The sequence below is a fragment of the Callospermophilus lateralis genome, chromosome 3 (genome assembly GCF_048772815.1).
Source record: "Callospermophilus lateralis isolate mCalLat2 chromosome 3, mCalLat2.hap1, whole genome shotgun sequence".
Taxonomy (NCBI): domain Eukaryota; kingdom Metazoa; phylum Chordata; class Mammalia; order Rodentia; family Sciuridae; genus Callospermophilus; species Callospermophilus lateralis.
The window spans coordinates 99,601,736-99,626,539 of record NC_135307.1 but is presented as its reverse complement, the minus strand read 5'-3'; the positions used below and the strand labels follow the sequence as shown (position 1 = coordinate 99,626,539).

The 24,804-nt window shown below is 33.7% G+C and overlaps 1 protein-coding gene across 2 annotated transcripts in view; it reads right to left on the bottom strand.

Moving 5' to 3' along the window:
* Unc13c (unc-13 homolog C) overlaps positions 1-24,804 on the bottom strand; it is a 539,205-nt gene that overhangs the window by 83,156 nt on the left and 431,245 nt on the right. For both annotated transcript variants that reach the window (XM_076848586.2, XM_076848585.2), the window contains 2 exons: positions 20,398-20,475; positions 2,203-2,291 (listed from right to left, as the gene is read on the bottom strand). In XM_076848586.2, coding sequence (XP_076704701.2) covers positions 2,203-2,291; positions 20,398-20,475 — 167 coding nt within the window. The remainder of the gene's footprint in view (positions 1-2,202; positions 2,292-20,397; positions 20,476-24,804) is intronic.

Sequence of the window (24,804 nt, the reverse complement as noted above, 5' to 3'; positions counted from 1 at the left end):
TTTCACCTAAAAAGCCTTTGTCTCTATCAATTGTTTTAGTAAATTCACCAAAAAATTCCTTCCCTCCCTCCCTCCCTTCCTTCCTTCCTTCCTGGTTGGAAAAGTTTTTATTAACTAGCTTGAATAGAAGTAGTGCCACTAAATAATAACAGACTTTGCTAACACCCAAGGAGTCAAATACTCAGAAGAATTCCTATGAAATATTCCTGAGTCCTCTGTATATTTAATCCAGCCAGCCTCTGGTACTAAAGGTATCAGTAAGAAAGACACAGTAAACAAACAAACAAAAAATTGAAAAATAAACGTGTAAGCAGAAATCTAAGTGGCACAAGTTTTGAAAATTTTAAGAACATCTTTAATAAATCATTGAAGTGAACTCCTGTAGTCATGCATCAGGAAACCAGTTACCCATGTTTCAAATGTGTGGTTTGGCTCTTCTCTGGCTTTAAGGCAATGTCATCCTAGCTGGTATATATAGTAGAATAATTGATTGTTTTTCTTAATACTATAAAATCAAACTGATTTTTGAGGTTAATTATGTACTTATTTTTAAAGCTTTATATTGCTAATTTAGACCTGAAGAAGGATAGATTGAGACTGAATTTATCTACTTTGGCTTTGCAACAAATCACACTGATCACGGTGGACTTGCCATCTATGTATCATAGCAACGGGCATATAATAATTATTCTTTTTATAGGGAAAGTGTGACATACGGCCTGTTTACTCTAATAATTCGAATAGCCCTAAATGAATGAAATGCTAAATTATTTTCTATACTTAAAAAATAATGAAGGAATGGGTTATGGGGAGCCAAGGGTTTCAATATCTAGGTTAAAATATCCGAACTCATACAACTAAAACACTTCAGATGCCCTTCTAATGGCCCCACTCCTGAAATGGCTGAGCCAAAGCCCCATCACTAAGTGTCAGAGCCAGTGACACCCCACATTTGTGAACAACTGCTGCCTCTCCAATTCCAGGTACAACTACCTTCCTGTTGCTGATTAACTTTCAGGCCAAGTAGGCAAGGTCATGCAGATCAGCTAACAGAACTGAGCAGAGGCATCAACTACCCTAATCTCCCATTTGGCTTGAGTCTCCTGCTCAGCACCTGAGCTGTGAAGGTCGGCTCCATAAGGACGACACCACTTGGCTAAAGGAGTTGTTAACACAACTCTGATTATCAAGAGAAGGATAAGTATGTTTTTTTTTTTTTAACTGTGTTTTATTCTTGTATGTGAGGGGAAAAAAATGATGCTTTCAGTGTTGTTTCTGTTTAATCTTTCTGATTAAAAAAGGCATTGGTAATGAGCAAATGTATCTCTCTACAACATATTAAGTAATGAGTAGTGTTTAAAGAGATAGTCCCTGCTATCGAAGAAACCTTTATACTTTCATTGGAAAACTGAACACATAGTTTAAATTGGTAAGTCAACATGTATTGAACTAATATTTAAATCAAATTCTATAGTAAATTAATGAACTTCTTCAAAGATGTATTTGTTTCTGTTTTAACATTTGATAGTGAGATGCTTCTTGCACAGGACCAAAATCAAATTTGTTTATGGTGAACTTCTCTTGCTTTATAACCATACCATGTACAAATTAAGTTGACTTTTTTTTTTAAATATGGAAAAAATGTAGATATGTCATTAGTTTCCAAACTCCTGCCTATGGGAGAGTTGCAATCAGATTCCTAAGTCTTAAAGTGGAGAATCTTGACTTCATTTGATACAGGGTTAGGGATTCAGGCATTCTGAAGCACAACCACATCGACATGTATGCCACGAGCACAACCTGTATTTCTTTCATGTGTAAAATTGTTTCCTTCCTCCTTACCTTTCTCCATTACTTTCAATAGCCAATTGCCAACCTCTACATGCTGGGATTGCAGACAGGTATAAGATATGATTCCAGCCCTTAAGGAGCACAGAAGAAAATGATGGAAACTAGACCAGTAAATTGAAATGTAGAGCACAGTGTTGCAAGTGGTACCCAAATGAAAGATACCTAGAGTTCTGGGGAGCATTCAGCATGACATCACTATTAGAGGGAGGGGTCACAAAAGGTTTTCAGAGGAGGCTATACTTATATCAGGTTTGGAAGCTAAAAGGATTTAGTCAGAGGAATATCACTGAAGGCATGAATATTACAAATGAAATCTAACACATTTAGATAATAACTACTCAGGCCACTTACCTTTCTCCATATGTGACGCTGAGCTCATCCAGAACCCCACTGAGTTTAACTTGAAGTTCTTTTAGAATGGTACTAGCTTCGGGATCCAGCTGCAGAAAGATCATAAACAATGTTACTTTGGAGTTTTGAGAATTATGCCTTTGTTTCTATTAGAAGCATTTTCTTCTTATATTCAAACAACACATACATAATTTTCCCTCTCTTTTTGCCTTTGAAATCAAATCAAAAAGTTTAGGAAATTTTTAAGAAGTAGGGGAGGGAGTTCTTGCATATGAAAAATTTATTGAATTGCATGGCATGCTTACAAATAAGGCTAGATAGCAAAGTTTTGTTGATTACAGCAATGGGATTCAAGACATGACCAAAACATCATCCAGAGTGCTATATTTTCATAATTTAGAAAGCCTAATGTGTTATACAGTAGTTAAATATATGTGTTGCTTCAAAATATATTTTAGTTTTCAATATCACTGTAAAGCAACAGACCCACTAGAAATATAAATTCAGTTAAAAGTTAACTTTTGAGAACACGTTGAGTATACCTAATCCAAAATGCTTGAGACCATAAGTGTTTCAGATTTCAGAGTTTGCCATATTTTAGAATATTTGCTTAGACTTTACTGTATTAGCATTTGTTATCCCAAACTTTGAAACTTTGAATGCTCCAAAATCTAAAACTTTTTGAGTACTGTCATGACACTCAAAAAATTTTGAGCTTGGAACATTTTGGATTAGGGATGCTAAACTTGTATTCATATTGCTCATTCTTGGAAAATATATTTTCCCAACTTTAGAATTTTAAATTAATGGGAGAAACAAACTATCTACATACTCCATGTTTTTCTGGAGTTGATAGGTCTGACTTCACTTCCATGGTGTCATTTGTAACTTGGAGTTCAAGATTCAAATCTTAACATTTTATTTTTTTTCAGGACCTCAATTATTTAGAATTTAGAGGTAATCTCATAGCAAATTTGGGGGTAAAAGAAAAATAACCAAATCAAGATAATTTAATTGTGATGCTCACTTAAACAGTGCAAAGTTTAGAAGACAATTTTTCTTTTTATCTTATTGTTCTTAAAATATTGTTAGTAAATATTACCAAATAGCTTACTATAAGTAAACACAAACAATAGCCTGCCAATCTTCTAGCTTGAATTTATTTTTACAATTAATGGGTAAGTTCAACACATACTTTACCAAGTATGTAGAAAATCATGTTTTTGTTTGTAAACAAAATGAAAACTTTATAATAGATGTATTGTATCAAGCAGAGAGAAATTCATGTGAAAGGCAACCTGGAATATTCTCTGAAATTAAAATGCAAGTCAATCTTCCTTCCTTTATTCTTCAGAAATTTAGTTTCCTACCATTAATATCTATAGTTCTTACACAAGTTGATCTACTGAAAAGAAACGGAAGGGATAAAGACAACTTTTGAAAGTAAAAAATTCAAGCATGGTTTACTGTAAATGAGACAATCTAAGAAGCATATCAAATAAATATAGGACCCAATGTCAGTTTAATCTCCTGGGACCTAGTCCAGGACCAAGAAGTTTCCCTGAGTTTACCTAAATTCTTGACCTAAATTCTATAATCCTCTAAGAGTACTTTATAATGCTAAGAAATGGTTAGGAGGAAGTATTATTCACATTCTCATCAGCTGGGTAGCTCTAGACTGTAGGAACATGACTAAAAACATTAAAATGAAAATCAAAAATTGCATTTGTCATCTGAGACTTTCTGATTATATCACTTCAATCCTTGATGTCAGTGTCAACTCAAATCCAGGTAATTTTTAAGATTGCTCGGTTTCTGACCCTCTATCAGAGCCATCTGTTTTTTTTTTTGTTGTTGTTGTTGTTGTTGTTTGTTTGTTTGTTTTTAGTATCAGATGTGCTCACTGCCCTTGCACACAGACACACAGGCTGCCGTAGTATAAGACTCTTTTGGGAATGGGAAAATTAAAATACCCGGAGTCTAATACATTCCGAGAGTTCTCTTCAGGTATTATCAGCTGCAGGCCAGTGATGCTCAAAGGCAGACAGATGGTATGTACTTACTTTAAAAAACCTAAGACCAATAGTATTTAAACTCAATTAGCCTAACAAATCATGGCTTCTTAAACTTTAATGAAGAAAACATTTGTGGACTGCCTGCTCCAATCCTAGGGACCGATGCAAGCTGGAAATTTATTATTATATTTTCTTATTACTCCTCTAATTCCAACTTTAATTTGATTTCAATTGTATAAAAAGGTTGGAAAAATGGAATTAAGAAAGAGATTCCCTTTTGGTGTTCTGCAGTTATAGGTAGCAGTTCCCTGATCACATTTCTGTACCTCCAAAGAATGGCTCTGAAAATAGAGATGGTGGAGGCGGGGGTGGGGGGAGTGTGGGGGAGTTCTCATTTAAAAGATGTATTTAGAACAATAGAAACAATTAAAAAAAAAAAAGACAAAACAAAAAGCTGGCTCTTTGAAAAAATAAATAAAATTGACAAACTCTTGGCCACCCTAAGGAAAAGAAGGAGAGAGAAAACTCAAATTACTAAGATTTGTGATGAAAAAGGAAATATCACAACAGATACTACTGAATACAGAAGACAATTAGAAACTATTTTGAAAATGTATACTCCAGTAAAATAGAAAACCTTGAAGACACCAACAAATTTTTAGAGGCATATAATCAACCCAAACTGAGTTAAGAGGACATACACAATTTAAACAGATCAATTTCAAGCAAGGAAATAGAAGATGCCATCAAAAGCCTACCACCCAAGAAAAGCCTGGGACCAGATGGATTCACAACTGAGTTCTACAAGATCTACAAAGAAGAATTAATACCAACACTCCTCAAATTATTCCATGAAATAGAAAAGGAAGGAACCCTTCCAAACTCATTCTACAAAGTTAGTATCATCCTGATATCAAAACATGGCAGAGACACATCAAGGAAAAAAAAATTTCAGACCAATATCCCTGATGAACATTGATGCAAAAATTCTCAATAAAATTCTAGCAAATTGCGTACAAAAAATGGAAAATAGTGCATCATGATCAAATTGGGTTCATTCCAGGGATGCATGTTTGGTTCAACAAATGGAAATCAATAAATACAATTCATCACACCAATAGATTTAAAGATAAGATTAATACGATTTTATCAATTGATGCAGATAAAGCATTTGACAAAATATAGTACCCTTTAATGTCAAAACACTAGAAAAACTAGTGATAGTAGGAACATACCTCAACATTGTGAAAGTTATCTATGCTAAGCCCAAGGCCAACTTCATTCTAAATGCAGAAAAATTGGAAGCATTTACTCTAAAAACTGGGACAAGACAGGGATGCCCTCTTTCACCACTTCTATTCAACATAGTCCTTAAAACTCTAGCCAGAGCAATCAGAGAGACAAAAGAAATTAAAGGGATAGGAATAGGAGAAGAAGAACTCAAACTATCATTATTTGCTGACTACATGATTCTATACTTAGCAGATCCAAAAATCTCTACCAGAAAACTTCTAGAATGAATAAATGAATTCAGCAAAGTATCAGGATATGAAAACAATATCCATAAATCAAATGTATTTCTATACATCAGCGATGAATCCTCTGAAAGAGAAATTAGGAAAACTATCCCATTCAAAATAGCCTCAAAAAAAATTTCTTGGGGATCAACATAACAAAAGTGAAAGCTCTCCATAATGAAAACTACAGAACACTAAAGAAAGAAATTGAAGAAGACCTTAGAAGATGGAAAGATCTCCCACGCTCTTGGATAGGCAACATTAACATTAACATAAAATGGCCACGAAAGTGCAATACAATTCCAATTTAAATCCCATAGTCATTTCTTACAGAAATAGAAAAAGCAATGAAATTCATTTGGAAAAATAAGAGACCCAGAATAGACAAAGCAATCCTTAGCAAGAAAAGTGAAGCAGAAGGCATCACAATACCAGAATTTAAACTATACTACAAAGCTATAGTAAGAAAAATGGCATGGTATTGGCACCAAAATAGATATGTAGACCAATGGTGCAAAATATAAGACACAGAGACAAACCCACATAAATACAGTTATCTCATACTAGACAAAGGCTTCAAACGCATATATTGGAGAAAAGATAGCCTCCTCAACAAATGTTACTGGGAGAACTAGAAATCCCTAAGTAGCAAAATTAAAATAAACCCCTATCTCTCACATGCACAAAACTCAACTCAAAGGGGACCAAGGACCTAGGAATTTGAACAGAGACCCTGTGCCTAAGAGAGGAAAATGTAGGCACAAATCTTCATCATGTCAGATTAGGCCTTGACTTCCTTAACAAGACAAATAAAGAGCAAGAAATAAAATCAAGAATTAATAAATGGGATGGACTCAAACTAAAAAGCTTCTTCTCAGCAAAAGAAATAATCAATGAGGTGAAGAGAGAGCCCACATTTTGAGAGCAAGTTTTCGCCACATGCACGTCAGATAGAGCACTAATCTCCAGGAAAGGAACACTTCTATGTGTCTAATATACTAGAGCTGCAACTTTACCAGGGCACTTCCTCATCTTTGCATCTCCCAAGTCTCCCTAGTGAGAGTGGTCATGGGATAGTAGGCAAAAAGAATGCCAGTGATCTCTCTAGATGACTGGATCTGGTTTTGTTCTTGTCTGGGTAGTATGCATTTTATTTATTTATTTAGGTATTGAGAATTGAACCCAGGGGTGCTTTACCACTAAGCTAGACCCCTACTGCACTTTGGTTTCTAAGAAGTTAACTGACTAAAACAATTGAGTTTTGATCAGCCCCTTTGCTAAAAAATAAAACAAACAAACAAAAACTTTTCTAATTACTAGTTTACTCCTCATGGAATTGCTTACAAAATTATAAGAATTAGTTTGTAGTACTTTAAGTTTCATTTCTATCATACACTATGAACTGATAGTTATTGCTGTCACTAGACAGAAACAGGAGACCTGTACCTGCTGTTCATGTTTACTAATTCAACAAATGAGCAATTGACATCTCTAAAATTACATACAATCAATCAACAAATATAAGAAAAAAACGTTCAATATCTCTAGTAATTAGAGAAATGCAAATCAAAACTACTCTAGGATGTCATCTCATGCCAGTCAGAATGGCAGTTATCAATAATACAGACAACAATAAATGTTGGCAAGAATGTAGGGGAAAAGGCATACTCATACATTGCTGGTAGGACTGCAAATTGTTGTAACCAATCTGGAAAGCAGTATGGAGATTCCTTAGAAAACTTGGACTAGAACCACCATTTGACCTAGCTTCCCAATCTTTGGTCTATACCCAAAGGACTTAAAATCAGCCTACTATAGTAATGCAGCCACATCAATATTTATAGCAGCTTAATTCACAATAGCTAAACTGTGGAAGCAATCTAGATGCCCTTCAATAGATGAATGGATAAAGAAACTGTAGTATATATACACAATGGAATATTACTCAACATAAAAAGAGAATAAAATTATGGCATTTGCAGGTAAATGGATGGAGTTGGAAAATATCATGCTAAGTAAGCCAATCCCAAAAAACCAAAGGCCAAACGTTCCTCGGTAAGTGGATGATGATTCATAATGGATGGGGGACATGGGAAAAAATGAAAGAACTTTGGTGGGGCAAAGGGGAGGGAAGGGTGAAGAGGAGATATGGGGGTAGGAAAGATGGTGGAATGAGATGGACATGATTAACCTAGGTACATGTGTGAATGCACATATGGTGTGATGCTACATCGTGTTCAACCAGATAAATGTAAAGTTGTGCTGCAGTTGTATACAATGAATCAAAATCATTCTGCTGTCATATATACCTAATTAAAATTAAAAATGTGTATTTAGTTTTCATATTAGTTTTATGTACACACTAAGGTGGTTTGTCTACCTGTTAGTATAATAACTTTGAAATTATACAAACAAAATTATGTAGGTGACTTGGATGAAATTGTTATTTTCCCATAAAACTATTGAATCTATCTTAGGTATTCTTCTCAAATAACTGGTTATTACTTCAAAATCTGAAATTGTAAGATGACAGTAATTTGAACATTTGATGACAGTTTTAATGCTTTGTTTTAATGCGTTTCTAAGTAGGTTCAAAGGGAATGCTTTGGTCCTATAACCAGGTCAAATGAAAAACAAGCCAAAAGGGAAAATTTTAGTTTCAGTTTCTGATCTAAATAATACCACTAAGATAGGCACAGCAATTCTAAGGTCAATTGTATGACTCTTGAAAATTACATGTCTTTTGCAACAATGAGAAAAATGGCATGTACATCATATTTATCCAATTATAAGGTAATCTTGTTAGGCAACAAAATTACCAATACTCGAGTCTTTCTGCATTTCTATATGTGTCTAAATTGCTCCTACAAACCTTCTAAAGTTTTAAGAAATAATAAACTGGGATTTAAGATTTTTTTGCCTAAGTTACAAGTGGTATATTTTAAAAATTATTAGCTACTTTGAAAGAGTAAAAAGCTACATAATATTTTTCAGCAATTTTTGAAACATAGCCAAGTTATGTGATAATAATAAAAATAAACTTGGGTTATTGTTTTATTACTTAAAGTTATTATTAAAAATAAAAAGAACAGAAAAATTTTTTAAGCATTTGAAAATCATTATTAATCATTTATTCTATAGCACAGACAGAATTAGCATGTGTACCTCAACAACTTAATTAGCTGGCTAAATAAACAAAGTTTCCATATAAAGGGGAATACAGTCAATGACAATTTAAAGGTACTGGGTAGAATTCTAATTTATAATTTAAGGTTTCATTCCCTCTTTAGGAAAGGTTTGGGAATTCTAAAATCTAGGCCAGTGAAGTATAGTTCTCATGAGCAAAATAAACCATAGTCATATATAGGTAGTCACTGAGCTTTTACACATTTGAGATATTTTACACCACTTTGTGCTTTCAAATATAAATAACTTGTCTAGGAAAGAGAGCAATAGGCAAGTTGTCTATTAAGTTCTTTTTCCTTAAGCCTCACTTTTCCTTTAAAACGCAAATTACTTAGCGCTTTGTTTTGCAAATCTTCCCTCCAACATTCCTCCCTGTCAATAGAAGCTTTAGCTTCTACATTAACTGTCCTTTTTTCCCCTATTAATGTGCATATAGTGCTCTCATAACTATTTTCTTATAAGCCTATCTCTTCTATAGAATTTTACCTTACTTTTCTAGTATGGGTGTCTGTCCCAACGTCCTTCATGCTGAGGAATTTACCAAATGTTTGAGGAAGGAGTTGAGAGCAGACAGGAGCAGCTCTATTCTCCAGAGGTTGCTTCTCCTGGGACAGATAACCTGGCATCAACTATTAACAGAATCCCATTGCCTTTGAAATCACTTATTTCCTTGCAACACCATATCCTGTATTTACCAAGTTAGTGTTGATTTCAAATATTTGTGTTATTGCCAGACCATGTTAGATTATGCCCTGATATTTGTTTAGTTGAGGAAACATGATTACCAAACCAACTCTGTATGTGTTGTGTATGTGTGGGTTTTCTTTTCCAGCACAAATTGTTTCCTTATGGACCTAAAGAAAATATACATTCTTTCACTTTCTTTAAACAGCAATTGCTAAATTGACCATCAAGATCTTGCTAGGGTTATTGGCAGTGAGCTGCAAAGTGACATTGAGACTCTTCAGATACAGCGATACAAACTCTTATAAAACAGACTTTACATGGAAGAAGTTAAAAGATCTTTAGTGTGAGTTTTCTTTCTTTTCCACAGTTTTACTACTATCTCATTTCCTTTCTTTTATCTAAGTTACTAGGCTGCCTGGCCTTGTGTTCAGCTTATCAGTATTAGGATGCTATTATCTGCTCATCTAAAGAAGTGCAGATCAGGAAAGAAGGTTACTACCTGGCCCTCATTTCCCTAGAAAATGGGTCTGATGTTTATACATTAAAAAGGGTTCATCCTTTTTAATATTTTTAAATTAAATTCTTCAATTTTTTTGCATTAAATACTTTAATACTTTTGTATAAATTCCTTAATATTTTTGTATTAGATATTTTAACATTTTTAAATTAAATACTTTAATAAATGCAAATTTCATCCCTATTTCTATGAAAAAGAAATCCTTATTTCTCAGAAAAAATGTTTAATTTGAGCTCATGGTTCCTTCCAGGTTTTGTTCTATCCATTATCCCTTTCTCTTCATCTTCAATCCCTCTATTGTTTCTTTAATTGATGCCTCATCATATAAATATGCTCCAAAAACATTTATGTTAAAATAAAAAACATTGAACAACTAATGACAGAATACTCAACTTATTTGGAACTTCCCCCTCATTGACATGTAGCTAATATCTTGACCTTCAAACTGCTTAGGACATTTAGCACAAAATGTGTTGACTCCACATCCTTCTCTCTGAAATATTCATTAATCCTCTATGATGTGGTTTCTGCTGTGAATACACTACTGATATCGTCACATATAGAAAACCAATGATCTCTTAATAGCCAAATGCAGTGGCCTTATTTATCCTACTCAGGCTTAAATCACACTGTACTTTATTCAATTTCTCAAGCTCTTATTTTCTTGCTTCTCTGAAGATTTGTGTCTTTTGTTGCCTTAAGTCCTCTGTGTACCCCTGACATATTATTTTTCCTTTCTAGTCTTCTTTTGAATCTACATTCTCTCTTTGAGCAATCACATTCATGACTATGGCTTCAACTACCTGCATGCTTATGACTCCCAGATTTATTATTCATAGTCTTAATATAATGCCTGAACATTAGGTCTATATTCTTGAGTGCCTAAGATTTTTCCACTTTGATAGTGCACACAAATCTCAGTCACAGCAGTATATCAAAAATGGAACTTATTACGTGGCCATCTTTTAGTATTTCTCCTCTTGTTTTTACTGATTTGGTTAATGACATGATTATTAAAGGCACCTTCGACTTCTGTGTTCTTCTTCCATATTTACTTGGATATTAAATATGACTGAAGAATATCTCTAAAATGTTTTCTCCATTTTTTCCTGTTCTTTTCACTTCCTGATTCAGACTTTTTCTGGTCTAGTATAGTACAATCATCTCTGAGTAAGCTGTGCTCTTGTTTCTTGTTTTCCCCTTCCAACCTTCTAAATGTTGTACCCAGAGTTGTTTAATAAATCCAAATCCGATCTTAGCACTTGCCAAACCCTCAAGCTGGCTTTCGATCTGAGAAGTGTTACAAGACATTTCTCAAAATCTTCTCTGGGTTCTTGCTCTTTCTTTTATTTTGAAGAGTTCAATTTTCTCCAACCTTTCTACTTACCAGAATCTATTCACCTTATAAGGCCTGTCAAACTTAAAATATATAATTTGAGAAACACTGAAAAATTCCTTACTGAACCTAGCATTAGAGTAAAGTCCCTGAATTCCCTAAATCACTTTGTAGAGCTATGGTGCTCACTTGGATAATCCACTGTGTTGTCAGAAATAAAACACATTGTCCTCTCTATTGCAGACAAATGTGCCCTAGCTCTAACAATGCTACTCTGCTTTTTTGTTTCTTTTTAAAAATTCCTCTTTAGAGAGATTCTCTTCTAGAACATGGATGACCATTTTCAGAGATAGACTATGCCATATTTCCTTATTCCATTTAGATGTGCAAGAATGCTATGCTAGAAGTATCAGTTGCAGTGTATAAATTGCTGTTTCTTACTTGGTTTCAAAAATTTGAAGAATATCAGTAACTGTCTCCCATCCTAATTAAAGAGTATGCAGTGAATCCCACTGTCATTGTGCTTCAAATCAACTAAATGCCTTTGAGATATATTAGTTTCTTTAGCCTAGACAACTAAAGGGGGGGGGGGGGGGTGGAAAGAATGCCTCATCTTTTGAAATTCATTCAGTGTAGTTTTGAGTTAGTGAAGATGTAGCAAAGTCCTGTTTCTCTGTATTGTTTTCTTTAAATCACATCTCCAAGTCTCGTTTGAATGACATGTCATTCTTTTCTCTTAGACATTTTCTTCCCTTCTCGCTTACACCGCACACCATCCCTCAACTTTATGGATTGCTAACAAGGTTCTTGACCTTCTAACTACAGAATTTTAGAATATAGTGCACCTTGTTTCTTTCTGAAGTGAGAAAAACCAGCACCTATATAATGTGTCATGGTTTTGGAGCAACATTGAGATTGAAGTGTAGCACTTTTAGAAGTTATTTTCTCTGAAGCAACTGCCTTCTGAAGATATTCATTAAAAAAAGACAATTGTTAATAGACTAGGTAAGAAAAATTCTGAATCAAGAAGTGACAAGGACAGGACAAATGGAGAAAACATTTAAAAGATATATCATAAATCATGTTTGACACCCCAAAAAATATGGAGGAAGAAGATGGAAGTCAAAGATGACTTTCACATTTCTTCCTTAAGCACCTGTATTCTATTAACCAAGTCAGAGAAAACAAGAGGAGAAATAACTTGTAAAGAAATCTGAAGCTTATTAACTTCATCTATGAGCTGCCTAACTGTACAACTGTACAAAGTAGGAATATGTTGAGAATATAAGAAATGAGACAATCTATGTTCAGAACATTATTCTCTTAATACTGCCTTTTTACCCTGCCCCACTCTCTTTTCCTTTTGGCTGTTCATGTGACCTCATTCATAATGAACCACAGTTCACCACTATGAATACACGTTCAATTAACTGAATTCAGTACCCATTTACCTCAAGGGATAGGAACAGAGCATCCTTAGTGAGACATGTGCAAGAGATGCCTGAGGAAGCCAAGCCAGACATGGTGGTGCACACTTGTAATCCCAGAGGTTGGAGGGATAAGACAGGAGGACTGCAAGTTCAAGGTTAGCTTCAGCAATTTGGCAAGGCCCTAAGCAACTTAGTGAGACCCTGTCTCAAGATTAAAAGACAATAAACAAAAAAATGGCTGGGGATGCAGTGGTAAAGTGTCCTGGGTTTAATCCCTACTACACAACAACAACAAAATCAAGAGAAATGCTTGAGGATTCTGAGGACTACTCTGTCAATCTGTCAAGTAACAGATGAGGGAGGATGGTCTGGGTTTAAGAGGTTAGGTTTCGAGTATCAGGAAGAAGGAAAGGGGACAGGCTGGTTAAGGGCTACAATGTTACTTTTAAGAGGCATAAGTTCTGGTTCTACAGCACAGTGGGATGTATATGACAATAGTGCATTGTGTATCTCAAAATAGCTACAAGAGAGATTTTTGACTGCATTATAAAGAAATGATAAACTTGATAAGTATGCTAATTATCCTGAGTTGATCATTACATTGCATACATGAATTGAAACATCACGTAGTACCACAAAAATATGTACATTAGGTGTCAATCAAAAAAATGAGAATAATAAAGACCAAAAAGCAAGAAAAGTGGAAAAGGAAGTTTTTTAGTGACTACATTGAATTATGGTTTGTTATGACAGGTGTGAGCAAGTCAGAGTGATCACAACAAAATAATGACATGGCCTTATTATAGAGGATGGCAGTTTTTGTGAAACTATTTCTTTCCCTCCTGGCTGTGTCATGTATCTGTTCTTAAGTTTTCTCTAGGTTCAGAGAGAGGTTATTCTAAAAGGAGATTTGGCAGTATATGAGTGACCCTCTGATCTCTCTAATGCTCTCTGGAACAAAGTTAACAAGGAGCACCTGCTGGGACCTGTATTTCATTTTGACATGGATTGCCAGCCCAGAAACCTCTCAATACCACCTTGATAGTTTCTTCCTTAATTTCACAAGCTCATCTGTTAGCCAGACTTTATGTGGTCGTAGTGCTGGATTCTTAATAACATTTATTAAATCACTTCAATACAAATTGCCCTTCTTGCCCTCCTTATTCTTTTAATTTTCTATTAAATCCTATTTGTTAACGCTAATTGCAGAGATGGTTAGGGAGAGAATCAAGCAATATCTACATGCTGAAAATAAAGGGCTAGCACTTTAATCATTCAGTCATCTTTTTTATCTGGTACTATAAAACTGGTTGCTTTTACTGAATTAAAATAAATTCAAATAAAAATCTTACTTTTGGGGCTGGGATTGTGGCTCAGCGGTAGAGCGCTCGCCTAGCATGAGCAGGACCCGGGTTCAACTCTCAGCACCACATAAAAATAAAGGCATTGTGTTGTGATATTTACATCTAAAAATAAATAATTTTTAAAAATCTTACTTTTGAGCTTTATTTACACAACGAGAATCCAGAGATTGGAGTTTATTTGGACTATTGCAGATCAAGATATAATAATTACAACTTTCATTTAAAGAATATTTTTAAGTTTAAAAAGACTGTTATTTCTCTCCCATGAGTCTTATCTCTTTAATCCCTTGAATTCTCCTAACAGAGTCCAAGGTTCTTTTTTTGGAGGGTGGAATGGGGTAGTGCATCTTAGTAATTATTGTATTTTTAGAGCCTAGTAAAATTTACAGCATGTAATATGTGCTCAGCAAATAAATATTTGTTGAATGACAAATGAAGGTATAAATTCTGTTTTCATGTTCCACCTGTTCTGGTCTCTATTTTCTATAAAGCATTCAGCCTGCAGGGGAAGAAATGTTTAGAATGGTCCAGACAGACATGGAGCATTGGGATTCTGGGTATCTCTTTCATTAAAAGCTGAAAGGTATCTCTACTCTGTTTACAAGATCTTACTCCTTGTAACTCCTTGAGGCCAAAGACATCTTTTTAATGGTAATTCCTGACACAACAGATACAATGAATACAAGTAGGTAACAATGGATACTTTAATATTACCATTTACAAAGTTTTTAAATTCTTTAAGAAACAATTTTAGAACTGAAAGTAAAATGATGGAATGAGTTGAAATTGACTATTTTGTTATTTAACTATTTCCAGTATATACTGTATAATTTATCTGGTAGTTGCTGAAAAAGATAAAACAGTCAATTGACCCTTATTAATTTGTTTACTACTAAATTATATTTCTATGTATATTGAGGGGAGAAGTTAAGTTAAATCAGAAACCTGAATATTAAATTTAAATCTATCAAATCACTTTTTATAAGTTTATGTACAAAATGTAGAACGTTTTGGGGAAGTGCTGGACTTTTCCATATGATTGCTTCTTGGTCACCTATATTTTGGAGTTATTACATTCCTTGACACAAATATTTGCATGCAATATCATTTGCTGTCCCAATGACCATTCAAACACATCAAATCAAGATTCAATATATTGTACAAATTAGATTGTAGATGAAGGACACATTAATAAGTCCTACCAGAAAGTAGGCTGGTAAAAGTGGAGCACAAATAAGAAAAAGGTATTCTGTGCTCTTTTCTAATTATCTTTTCCCTGTTTTAAAATCATAGAACAGTGATTCTCAAAATGTAGTCCCTATCCTAGTAGCATCAGTAACTCTAGAAATTTGTTATAAATAAAAATAATGGGGCTCCACTCTTGACCTACTGAAGCAAATACCCTGAGAGTAGAGTTTGCAATGTATTTTAATAAGCTGACTATGTAATTTTTATGCATGTTAAAATTCAGTAACTATTGGCATGGAGGATCATTTCCTTTAAAGCAGTGGTCTTTAATCCTCTTGCACATATAATGAGAGGGTAGTGCCAGGTAGAAAATGACAGAGGTTAGTTTCTTTCCTCTTTGGTCTGGGGTTGCTTAGCTAATGATGAAGTCCATTTTACTAATAGGTTCTGCAATGAATTTCATTGAGCTACATACACACATACACTTTTGGGCAGGCAAATGCAATTTCTAATTGGCACTTTAAATTCACCAATAAAATTAAATATGATATAGATATGCATCTCTGAATCAAAAGAATATCTCAGTTATTCCTCAAAATACACACATTTTAGGCTGGGCACAGTGGTGCATGCCTATAATCCCAGAAGTTCAGGAGGCTGAGGCAGAACAATTGCAAGTTCAAAGTTAGCCTTAGTAACTTATTGAGGCCCTAAGCAATTTAGCAAGACCCTGTCTCAAGATTATAAACAAATAATTAAATAAAAAAGGCTGGCATGTGGCTCAATGTAAGCGCCTCTGGGTTCAATACCTGGTAGCCTATCCCCCGCCCCTTAAAAATACACATTTTAGGATTGTGGGGTTTTGTCACAGATTTCTTGGCCCTATTCAGCTTGGATATATGTGGAAGTCACTCTTATAGGATATTTACCACCATGAGATGAGAATGTTGCATGATCTTTGAGACATATCAATAAAGATAGCATTACCATTGTGCCAACTTGTCTTCTTTGTGGTTAGAAGAATGAGGGAATTTAGCTGAACAAACCAACCCCATATCTTCCTAAACATCTTAATTATGGCTAACTTCTAGAATTTGAAGGACTGTCAAGCATTATCAGGCCTATAGAAAACTACAGTTTGAAAGGAATGTACCAATACAATATTGCAAAGAAGTAATTTACCTTTCACTTACACATAATCACAATTCTTCTAAATTACCATGTTTTACAGAGTTATATAACCAGTACTTATTAATTCCTGAAGAAAAATTAAATTTTTAATTATTTAATTTTCTTTTTCATATATTATACAAATTAGATTGTAGATGAAGGAAACATTGATAAGTCATTATCATGTGCTATAACCATATGTTTCTGTAACCAAATAAATGCAGACTAAGTATTTGTAACTGATATATGCTGAATTATATTCATGAAGTAATCAAGCTATTAAAATAATAAAAACAAAAAAATATGTTTTACTTTAGAGCTATTTGAGCTGTTAAAGATAATAAAATAAACATTCACCAGTGAACAACAATTATCACATGGCATTCTGATAATGATTTTTCTGTTCTAGTGTGATAATGTGATAGGTAACACAGTATGGGGATAGGGGTATAAATGATTAACCTCTCTGATTTCTGAAGTCAGTTTATAACTTGGGCTGGCTCTTTTATTTTAGTATAGTGATTCCTAAACTGTATGAACATAAAAAATATCACTTGATGTGCTTTATGAAAATAATCTGGTCCTCATTTCGAAAGTTACTTTTCTGTGTAATTCACAAAAATTATTCTGTATTACCTAGAGAAATCAAGTTGTGATTGTAAAACATACTCTTATACACAGAGAAGCTTTTGGAAAGTCATTTGCTAGGAGAAGAAATTTCGTGGTTTGCTTTTCATTCTTGATTTTCTTATTAAACAGGGTCCTGGAAAAGAACTCTGTTGACATGGCCCATGGGACATCATGTGTGTACTTCCTAATGAAAACAGCTTAAGTGATTACTATTTGGAGCCATCTTGAACAACATAATCCCAATGTTGTTCAACAATGTTTCCATCCTGGACTCCACACAGAGTGGATTTTTCCACCCCAAAAGGGTTTTAAATAATCCTGTTTCCACAGAGAAAAGAAGGTTAATCCTAAAAAACAAAGAGCAACTGCCCTCACACAATGATCAGGTTAAAGCAGCAGAGAGCTGCAGCATCATGCAGCCATGCCTGCAAGCAGCCAGCACTTTGCAAAGTATAAGAGGCAAGCAATAGTGTTGTTAGAAGCCAACTAGAAACACATGGCATTAAAAATATGTGGAGCAAATGCAATAACATATATTTACTAATTAGATTTGTGTAGCAAGAACTGCACATTACAGCACAGATGGAAGGGGACAAAATTTAATAAACTCCTAAAGAATAAGATCAGGGGTAGAAAGTTTGCCTTTGGGTTTATAATCAGTTTCACTGTGAGGAAATATCTGGGAATTAGCATTAGTTCCCATAATATAACCTTTAAAGGCTATATAAGTATAAAGGCTATTTACACTTTTCATATTGAAGGGTGAATCCTGTCATTCTTCATAAAATCCTTGTCATCTTTATAAAATCCTCATATTAAGAAACCCATTTAGATACCGGCATATGCAGGTAAGGGTGTTATAATGAATCTGCCTTTTACTTTGAGGTTCTTGTGTCTAGTGGAATGTTAACAACAAATGACTCTAACATATTTCTGTATTAATTCACTTAATTTCTGCCTAGAAGGTTGTATGTCACACTCAGACTTGGATTCAGGTCTTGTTTTCTCCTGATGCTTTTATCAATTCCTATGCCAATGCAGACGGGTCCTGCTTAAATTTTTTTCTTAGCAAAAAAAGACAAAAGTTGAAAAAGAACTATGCATGGAGAGACAGAGATAGAGAGAGAAAACATAGAGGAGAATACATATATGGTGAGAAAAGGAAAGAAAGGTATTTAAATGTAGGAGATGAAGGAAAATAAGGTCAATGTTATCCATCCAACAGGTTATATAGTTAGATGCTAGACATTCATTTCATTTATTAAATTAAAAATTCCTTTTAAATTATGTATGAGTTTAACAAATAGATATTGCATGGCTATAAAAAAGAGAGCTCACCACATTCAGCATTTCTGTCTTCCTTACTTTCTCCAGTAAAGAGTTCTCAAAATTAAATTTATAGTGTGAAACTTGGACATTTCAAACTGGTAATTTCATCTGAAATAAGAATCCATTTTTGACTGACAACTGAGCCACCTAACAACTTGTTTACTTAGCAGGTGGCTTAGCCCATACAGTTTCTTCTAAGTACAGGTTTGATTAATCTGTCTTTTCTGATTTTTCTGGTTAATATTCGGCTCAGCAATATATTAGTCATATTGGAGAGCACATATCGAATAAAAATGAAATAGTAATAACATGAAGAGAAATTTCTGGAAATATGACATTTTAAACATAAGCTCATTCTTAAATAATTCCTGGTCTTTACAATTCACTGAAAGGAGATGGGATTTCCCATAAGAAATCAGTAATTTATTTACTACTTTTCAAAATTGTAAATGGACTTAGAAGTCTGAATATAAAAGCATCACTAAAATTAAGAAGGGGATCTTAAGTTATGATCCTTGAGTGCTTGTGCTCAACCAGTTTAGCACATGAAGTTTGAAATAAGATTGATGCCCTCCAACCTTGCAACAGTCATTAACACACTTTGGGGAATTAAGCCTTATTCTGTGCAAATTAAACTGAGACTGCAAGGGAACACAGCTCATAAAAGTTCATGTTAAAAAGTTTTGCACCATCACACACATATTCTGGTGCTTCTCATTTGTAGGATGTTAAGTAGCAACTTCATTTTTTTTAAGAGACTGAAAATGAAACAGACATAGTTGAGTGAGAGGCGTGTATAAATATCCTCTCAGGGTTAAAAGCAACTTCGTACATGAAGAAGCACCATCATAAAAAAGCATTTCCAGCATCACAGATTTAGAAATAAAAGAGATATGTGCTTTGAACTTCAACCTAGTTTTACATATGTCTACATTTTACCACAGTTAGGATAATGTATACTAACTTTGAACAGAAATATCCACACACTCAAAATGAGCTGTTCTTGGGATTGTTCTCAGGATTGTTTCATTATGGGGAGGGGACAGTGAGTGAATAAGAAAACCTGCTTCAAGACTCTCTCCCTCAGCACTTTCTCCATTTCTCAATCCTCACACAGTCAAATGTTTGGGGGGCCTGCTGGTGGGGGGTGGGGGAGGCGCCAGGAGGACTGCCAGGCAGGAAGAGGCAAGTGCACAGCTAATGTTTCACTCTGCTTGATCCAAACAAGCAAATGAGAGTTAAGTAGGCAGTGCATTGGCCTTTTGGTGTAGTGTCAGAGAAACAGCCAGGCAAAGGATCAGATGCATACTATCACAAACCTCATAAAAGAATCTCTCTCCTTCCTTCTTCTGTTCATGGAATTGGAAGCCAAAGATGTTGGACAGAGACATGACACATTACAGACACAACACACAACACATTTTGACATAGCTTTTTTGATGTGAAAAATAAACCACTGATATATCCAAAACCATTCATGCCACAGTGTGTATTTCATAACAAACATCAATATTAAACTGACATTGTACAATACAATAAAAAATCTATTATTTGTGGTGCTTTACAGATCATTAGCATATATGCATATATTTGTGTATATATGACTCTATATACACAAGACAAAAGGCTTTCTCCCTCCTTCCATTCACACTTCTCTTTACTAAAGTACTCTGCTGTAGGTAAAAATTTCCTTGATTGATAATGGGATTTTAGATTATCATCACTTTACGTTCTTTGACAAGCCATGTAAAAATTTGATTAACGAGATATGCTGCTAATGATCTCTAAGTAGTATTCAACAAGTGCAGGAATAAAAACACACTTACCTCTTTCCCTCCCATAGATTCAAACATTTTTTCCAGCTGGACTCGTAATTGTTGAATATTGTTCATCAAGATACAGGGCTTTAAACAAGGAAAATAGAAGAGTATTTTGAATATCATATAAATATATATATTGAATGAATTTACCTTAAATGTGGCAGTATACAGCTTTCATTGCTGTCCTATTATATTTGGCAAATACAATCACTCAGCTACTTCAAACATGGCTAACCACTAAGGATCGAAAAGGAAACAATATAATGATCATTTTGGGAAATGAAATTTAATAACATACTACACATTAGACCATTGGAGACTTTGCTCCTAGGATTTTTTTATCCTGAATATAGTGGAATTTCATGCTTAGAAATTAGCCACATTATTTTTGAATTTTTACTTTGGGAAAAACAGATTAGATTAAATTCTGAAATTTCACTGTTTAAAGACAAAGCACCATCTGAAAAATTTAATATATACATATTAAACCCAGAATTGAACCCAGTGCCTCACACATGCTTGGCGACTGCTCTATTTGCCGAATCACTGAGCTACAACACCAACCCTCAAAATTTTAAATCCAAGAAAATTTTTAGAAAAGTAAGATCACCTTTAATGACTTTCTCTTGCTACTGATAAAGTGCACATGCTGATGATATTCAGGTCCCCTTGTTACCTGCTTCTGATCCATATTTCCCTTTGCATTTTCCTCTGTGCCTATGAATCATATCTATCATTTGGGTTAGAGCTTTCTTTCCTAGATTTTATCTTTCTTTTTATCACTTATGTGGCATTTGCTTTATATTACTTTATATTTAAGTTGCCTCTCACCAGCTAACCTTAAACACATTGTACTTGCTGAGTTGCTTTTTTTTCTATTTTTTCTTACTTGCAGACTATTGCACATTACTTTAAAAATAATATATGCCTTTAAAACATTGTTTTTGTTTCCAAAGTTTCATAGATATAATAATAAAAAAAGATGTGAAACTTTGTGACAAGACTAGATGTGATCTTAGAAGAGCGGAAATTAATTTATAATTGGAAAAGTTAAATTTGGAATAGTTACAGAATCATTTAATATTTCCTGCATATCAATTCTAAAGAGCCAGTAAGTACATCAGTGGAGGAGACAACAAAGAAAGGAAAATGGATATATCTTTCAAGTTGCTGGGAAATGAGCCAATAATGAATCAGGGAGTCAAGCAAAGGACTCACAGGATGTCAGAGAGGTAGTAGCTCTCATCAGTGGAAAGATTTTATTATTGCCTTAACCACATTCCTGACCTTTGAAAAACTTTGTACTTGACTCTTAAAGTGACCACATCTTGACGTTGATTTATGAAAACAATTTTAAACTTCTACTCTAATCCCTTGATTCTAGTCACTTAAATACTAATTGTTTTTAGCACAGATAACTGAGATTTATCTCTCATAGATTCCAGTTAGCTGAATCAGAATGTTCCATAAATGATTCTGACCCCAGCCAGGATCAGAACTACTTTACCTAGGTTTAGTCCTATTTCTGAATTTTCAGGGAATTCAGCATCTTGCCCTGATGTCCACACACTGAGCCAATGTGCTATTTTCTTCCACTAGGAAATAGGGTCATTGTGATAATTTTTATTGCAGAAGGGGAAGATTTGGCATGAATTTGGTAATTGTACCAGGAAGAAATCCAAGGTCAAAATAAGACTATGTTTTATAATGAGAACACTTCGCATGGGTGAAGGATTTCATCACTTGCTCCCAGTGGGTCTGACTCTCATGTGATTTTTCGACATTAGCACCGAAGCCTATCTTTGTTGGCACACATAACAGGATCCCAGTACCAGCTTTATAAATGAAGACTAACCACCAAGCCTTTTTAACATGATCATTTCTGAGCTATTAAAAACAAAATAAAAATGGGTGGTTGGGCTCTCTTGGCATGGATTGCTACTGACCCTATGGATTGCTATGAAGAAAAAGAGATGCAATTATCCAGAGGGAGATAAAATAAATATGAAATTCTCCTTTTTAGTAAGCTTTTCGTGGCCTTGAAATGCCCAAAGTTCACTTTTATTATATCAGTATTTTAAATCAATTCATCAAATAACTGATGAGAACTAGATTACAAAAATCTGCCTTAAATGTAATCATGAAATAGCTTTTAGTTTAAACATATCATAGTAAACAAACAAATAAACAAAAGAACATTAATCTAAATCAGGGGTATTGCTTGTTTAGGATTTTAGTAAGTTAAAATAACCCATGTTTGAAGTCAAACCGTATCTTTTTATTTGTGCATTTTGGCTTTCTTCCTAAAAATATAATCCAATTCATTTTATCTTAATCTAAAACAGTTAGGAACCTGAAATATGATGAATACAAAAATTAGTTTTGTTTAAACTAGGGCCATTTCTACATTGCTGAAGTATTTCTGAGTTGAAAATAATTTTCTAAATTATCAAAAATAAAGCAATTATGATTTTGATAATTTTGATATCTTTTAGAATATGGGATCAAAAGGATAAAAGTGTTTTGACCCATCTGCAATTTAAATGTCACAGTAGAACATTACTTATTCTGACATGGATACTGTAGTCTTTAACTTTGACCCCTAGCAAATCAAATGTATGGTCATATCTTAAATGATGTCTAACTTTAAATGTTTCCAACTCAATTTGCAGATAAACTACTATATCACAACATATATACTGAGAAATTTACAATAAATTTCAATGGTGTTAATACTAAAATAAATTTATAATAATAGTTACATGTATTCATGAAAATGTACAAAAGCACTTATTCCCTTTGTCTCAAGTGAAAGCGTAAATCAAGTAACAAATTTATATTCTTTTATAAAAGTTAGAAGTTAAAATAATACCTATAATAACAGAAAGGAGATCACTAGAGTAGAGCAAGAGGCTAGAAGGAGGGAGGATGGGAGGGAAAGAGAAGGCACTAGGAAGGAGATTGATCAAATTATGTGCATGGACAACGACGGCATAATGAATCCCATTATTATGTATAATTATAATGTACTCACAAAATGTTAAAATGATTCTTTGTATTTAAGCAATCATGTATAAGGCTGGTAAAGGTATCAGTAAGTAGGGAAGAACAACTGAGGAAGGAAAGTTCCTGTGCTAGAATATTTCTTTTTTCTTACTATAAAAAATTATTTTAAAAAGCATGACTGGGATTGTGGCTCAGAGGTAGAGTGCTCATCTAGCACATGTGAGGCCCTGGGTTCGATCCTTAGCACCACATAAAAATAAGTAAATAAAATAAAGGTATTGTGTCCAACCAATTCTAAAACAAATAAATAAATATTTTTTTTAAAAAAGCATGAAACAGAAAAATTACATAGAATAATGCAAAAATACTAATTGATAATATTTATCTTATGGTTTTTATTATAAAATATAATGTAGAGTGCTATAAAACATCAAGTTTGGAAGTCTATAGGAGTCTTTAAAAGTGAATTTTCCTTTGTGAAAAAAAGGAATTAACTTTATTATTTCACAACCACTTTTGGACTCCTCATTTTGCTATCCTAATACAAACAGAATCTTTTTGAAATTATAAGGCATTGTTTAAAATTTTAATATAAACTTCAGATATGTTTATCATCTATCCTTTAATTAGAAACATATGCTTCCAATAAATAATACTCTATTTTACCTTTAAAATATTCATAGTCAGTGTCAATTAGAAATCACTGCTGAGATATGTGAGAGTTAAAATTTCTAGGCAGCATATTAATTTAAGGGAAAGAGGCAACTTCTGGAACCCTTAAGAATCATCAGGACTGACTTAATGAGCTGTCAGCAAGAGGTCAATGGGGTTTCAGCAGACTAGTAGCTTTCTTAGAATTCTCTTTTAAATAGCAAGGACTGATTTTTTTTTTTTTTTTTTTTTGAGGGGGAAGAATTCCTTGTTTTCTTCTCTTTAAAAAAAAAAAAGATAAAACTCTTAAAAATTTAACTTAAAAATCCTGTCTTCATTTCTTAACCACTTTTTTCAATACTTTTTGTTTGAAACCTCTTACTGTCAACATATTTTTCCTGTCAACATATTTTTCTTGTCAACATGTTTAGTGTTGTCAACGTATTTTTCCTAATAATACAAATGGTAAATAAGGAGTCTTTCACCTTTCATCATAAAACAGCCCTGATTATATTCCAAATAATCAGTTTATCTTGCTTTTATTTATACATTTTCTTGAGAAAGTTGGAATAATAGTTTGAATTTTATATGTATTTCCTCAATCATCAAAAATACATTAATAATAAAAATACATTAATAATTGGTAAGAACCAATTTATTCCATATACTAACCATTCTTCTCAATCTACTTGAAAATATAAAGAACAAATTATACTTATTTTAGCATTGGTGTTAAATTGAAACTAGTTGTTGTCA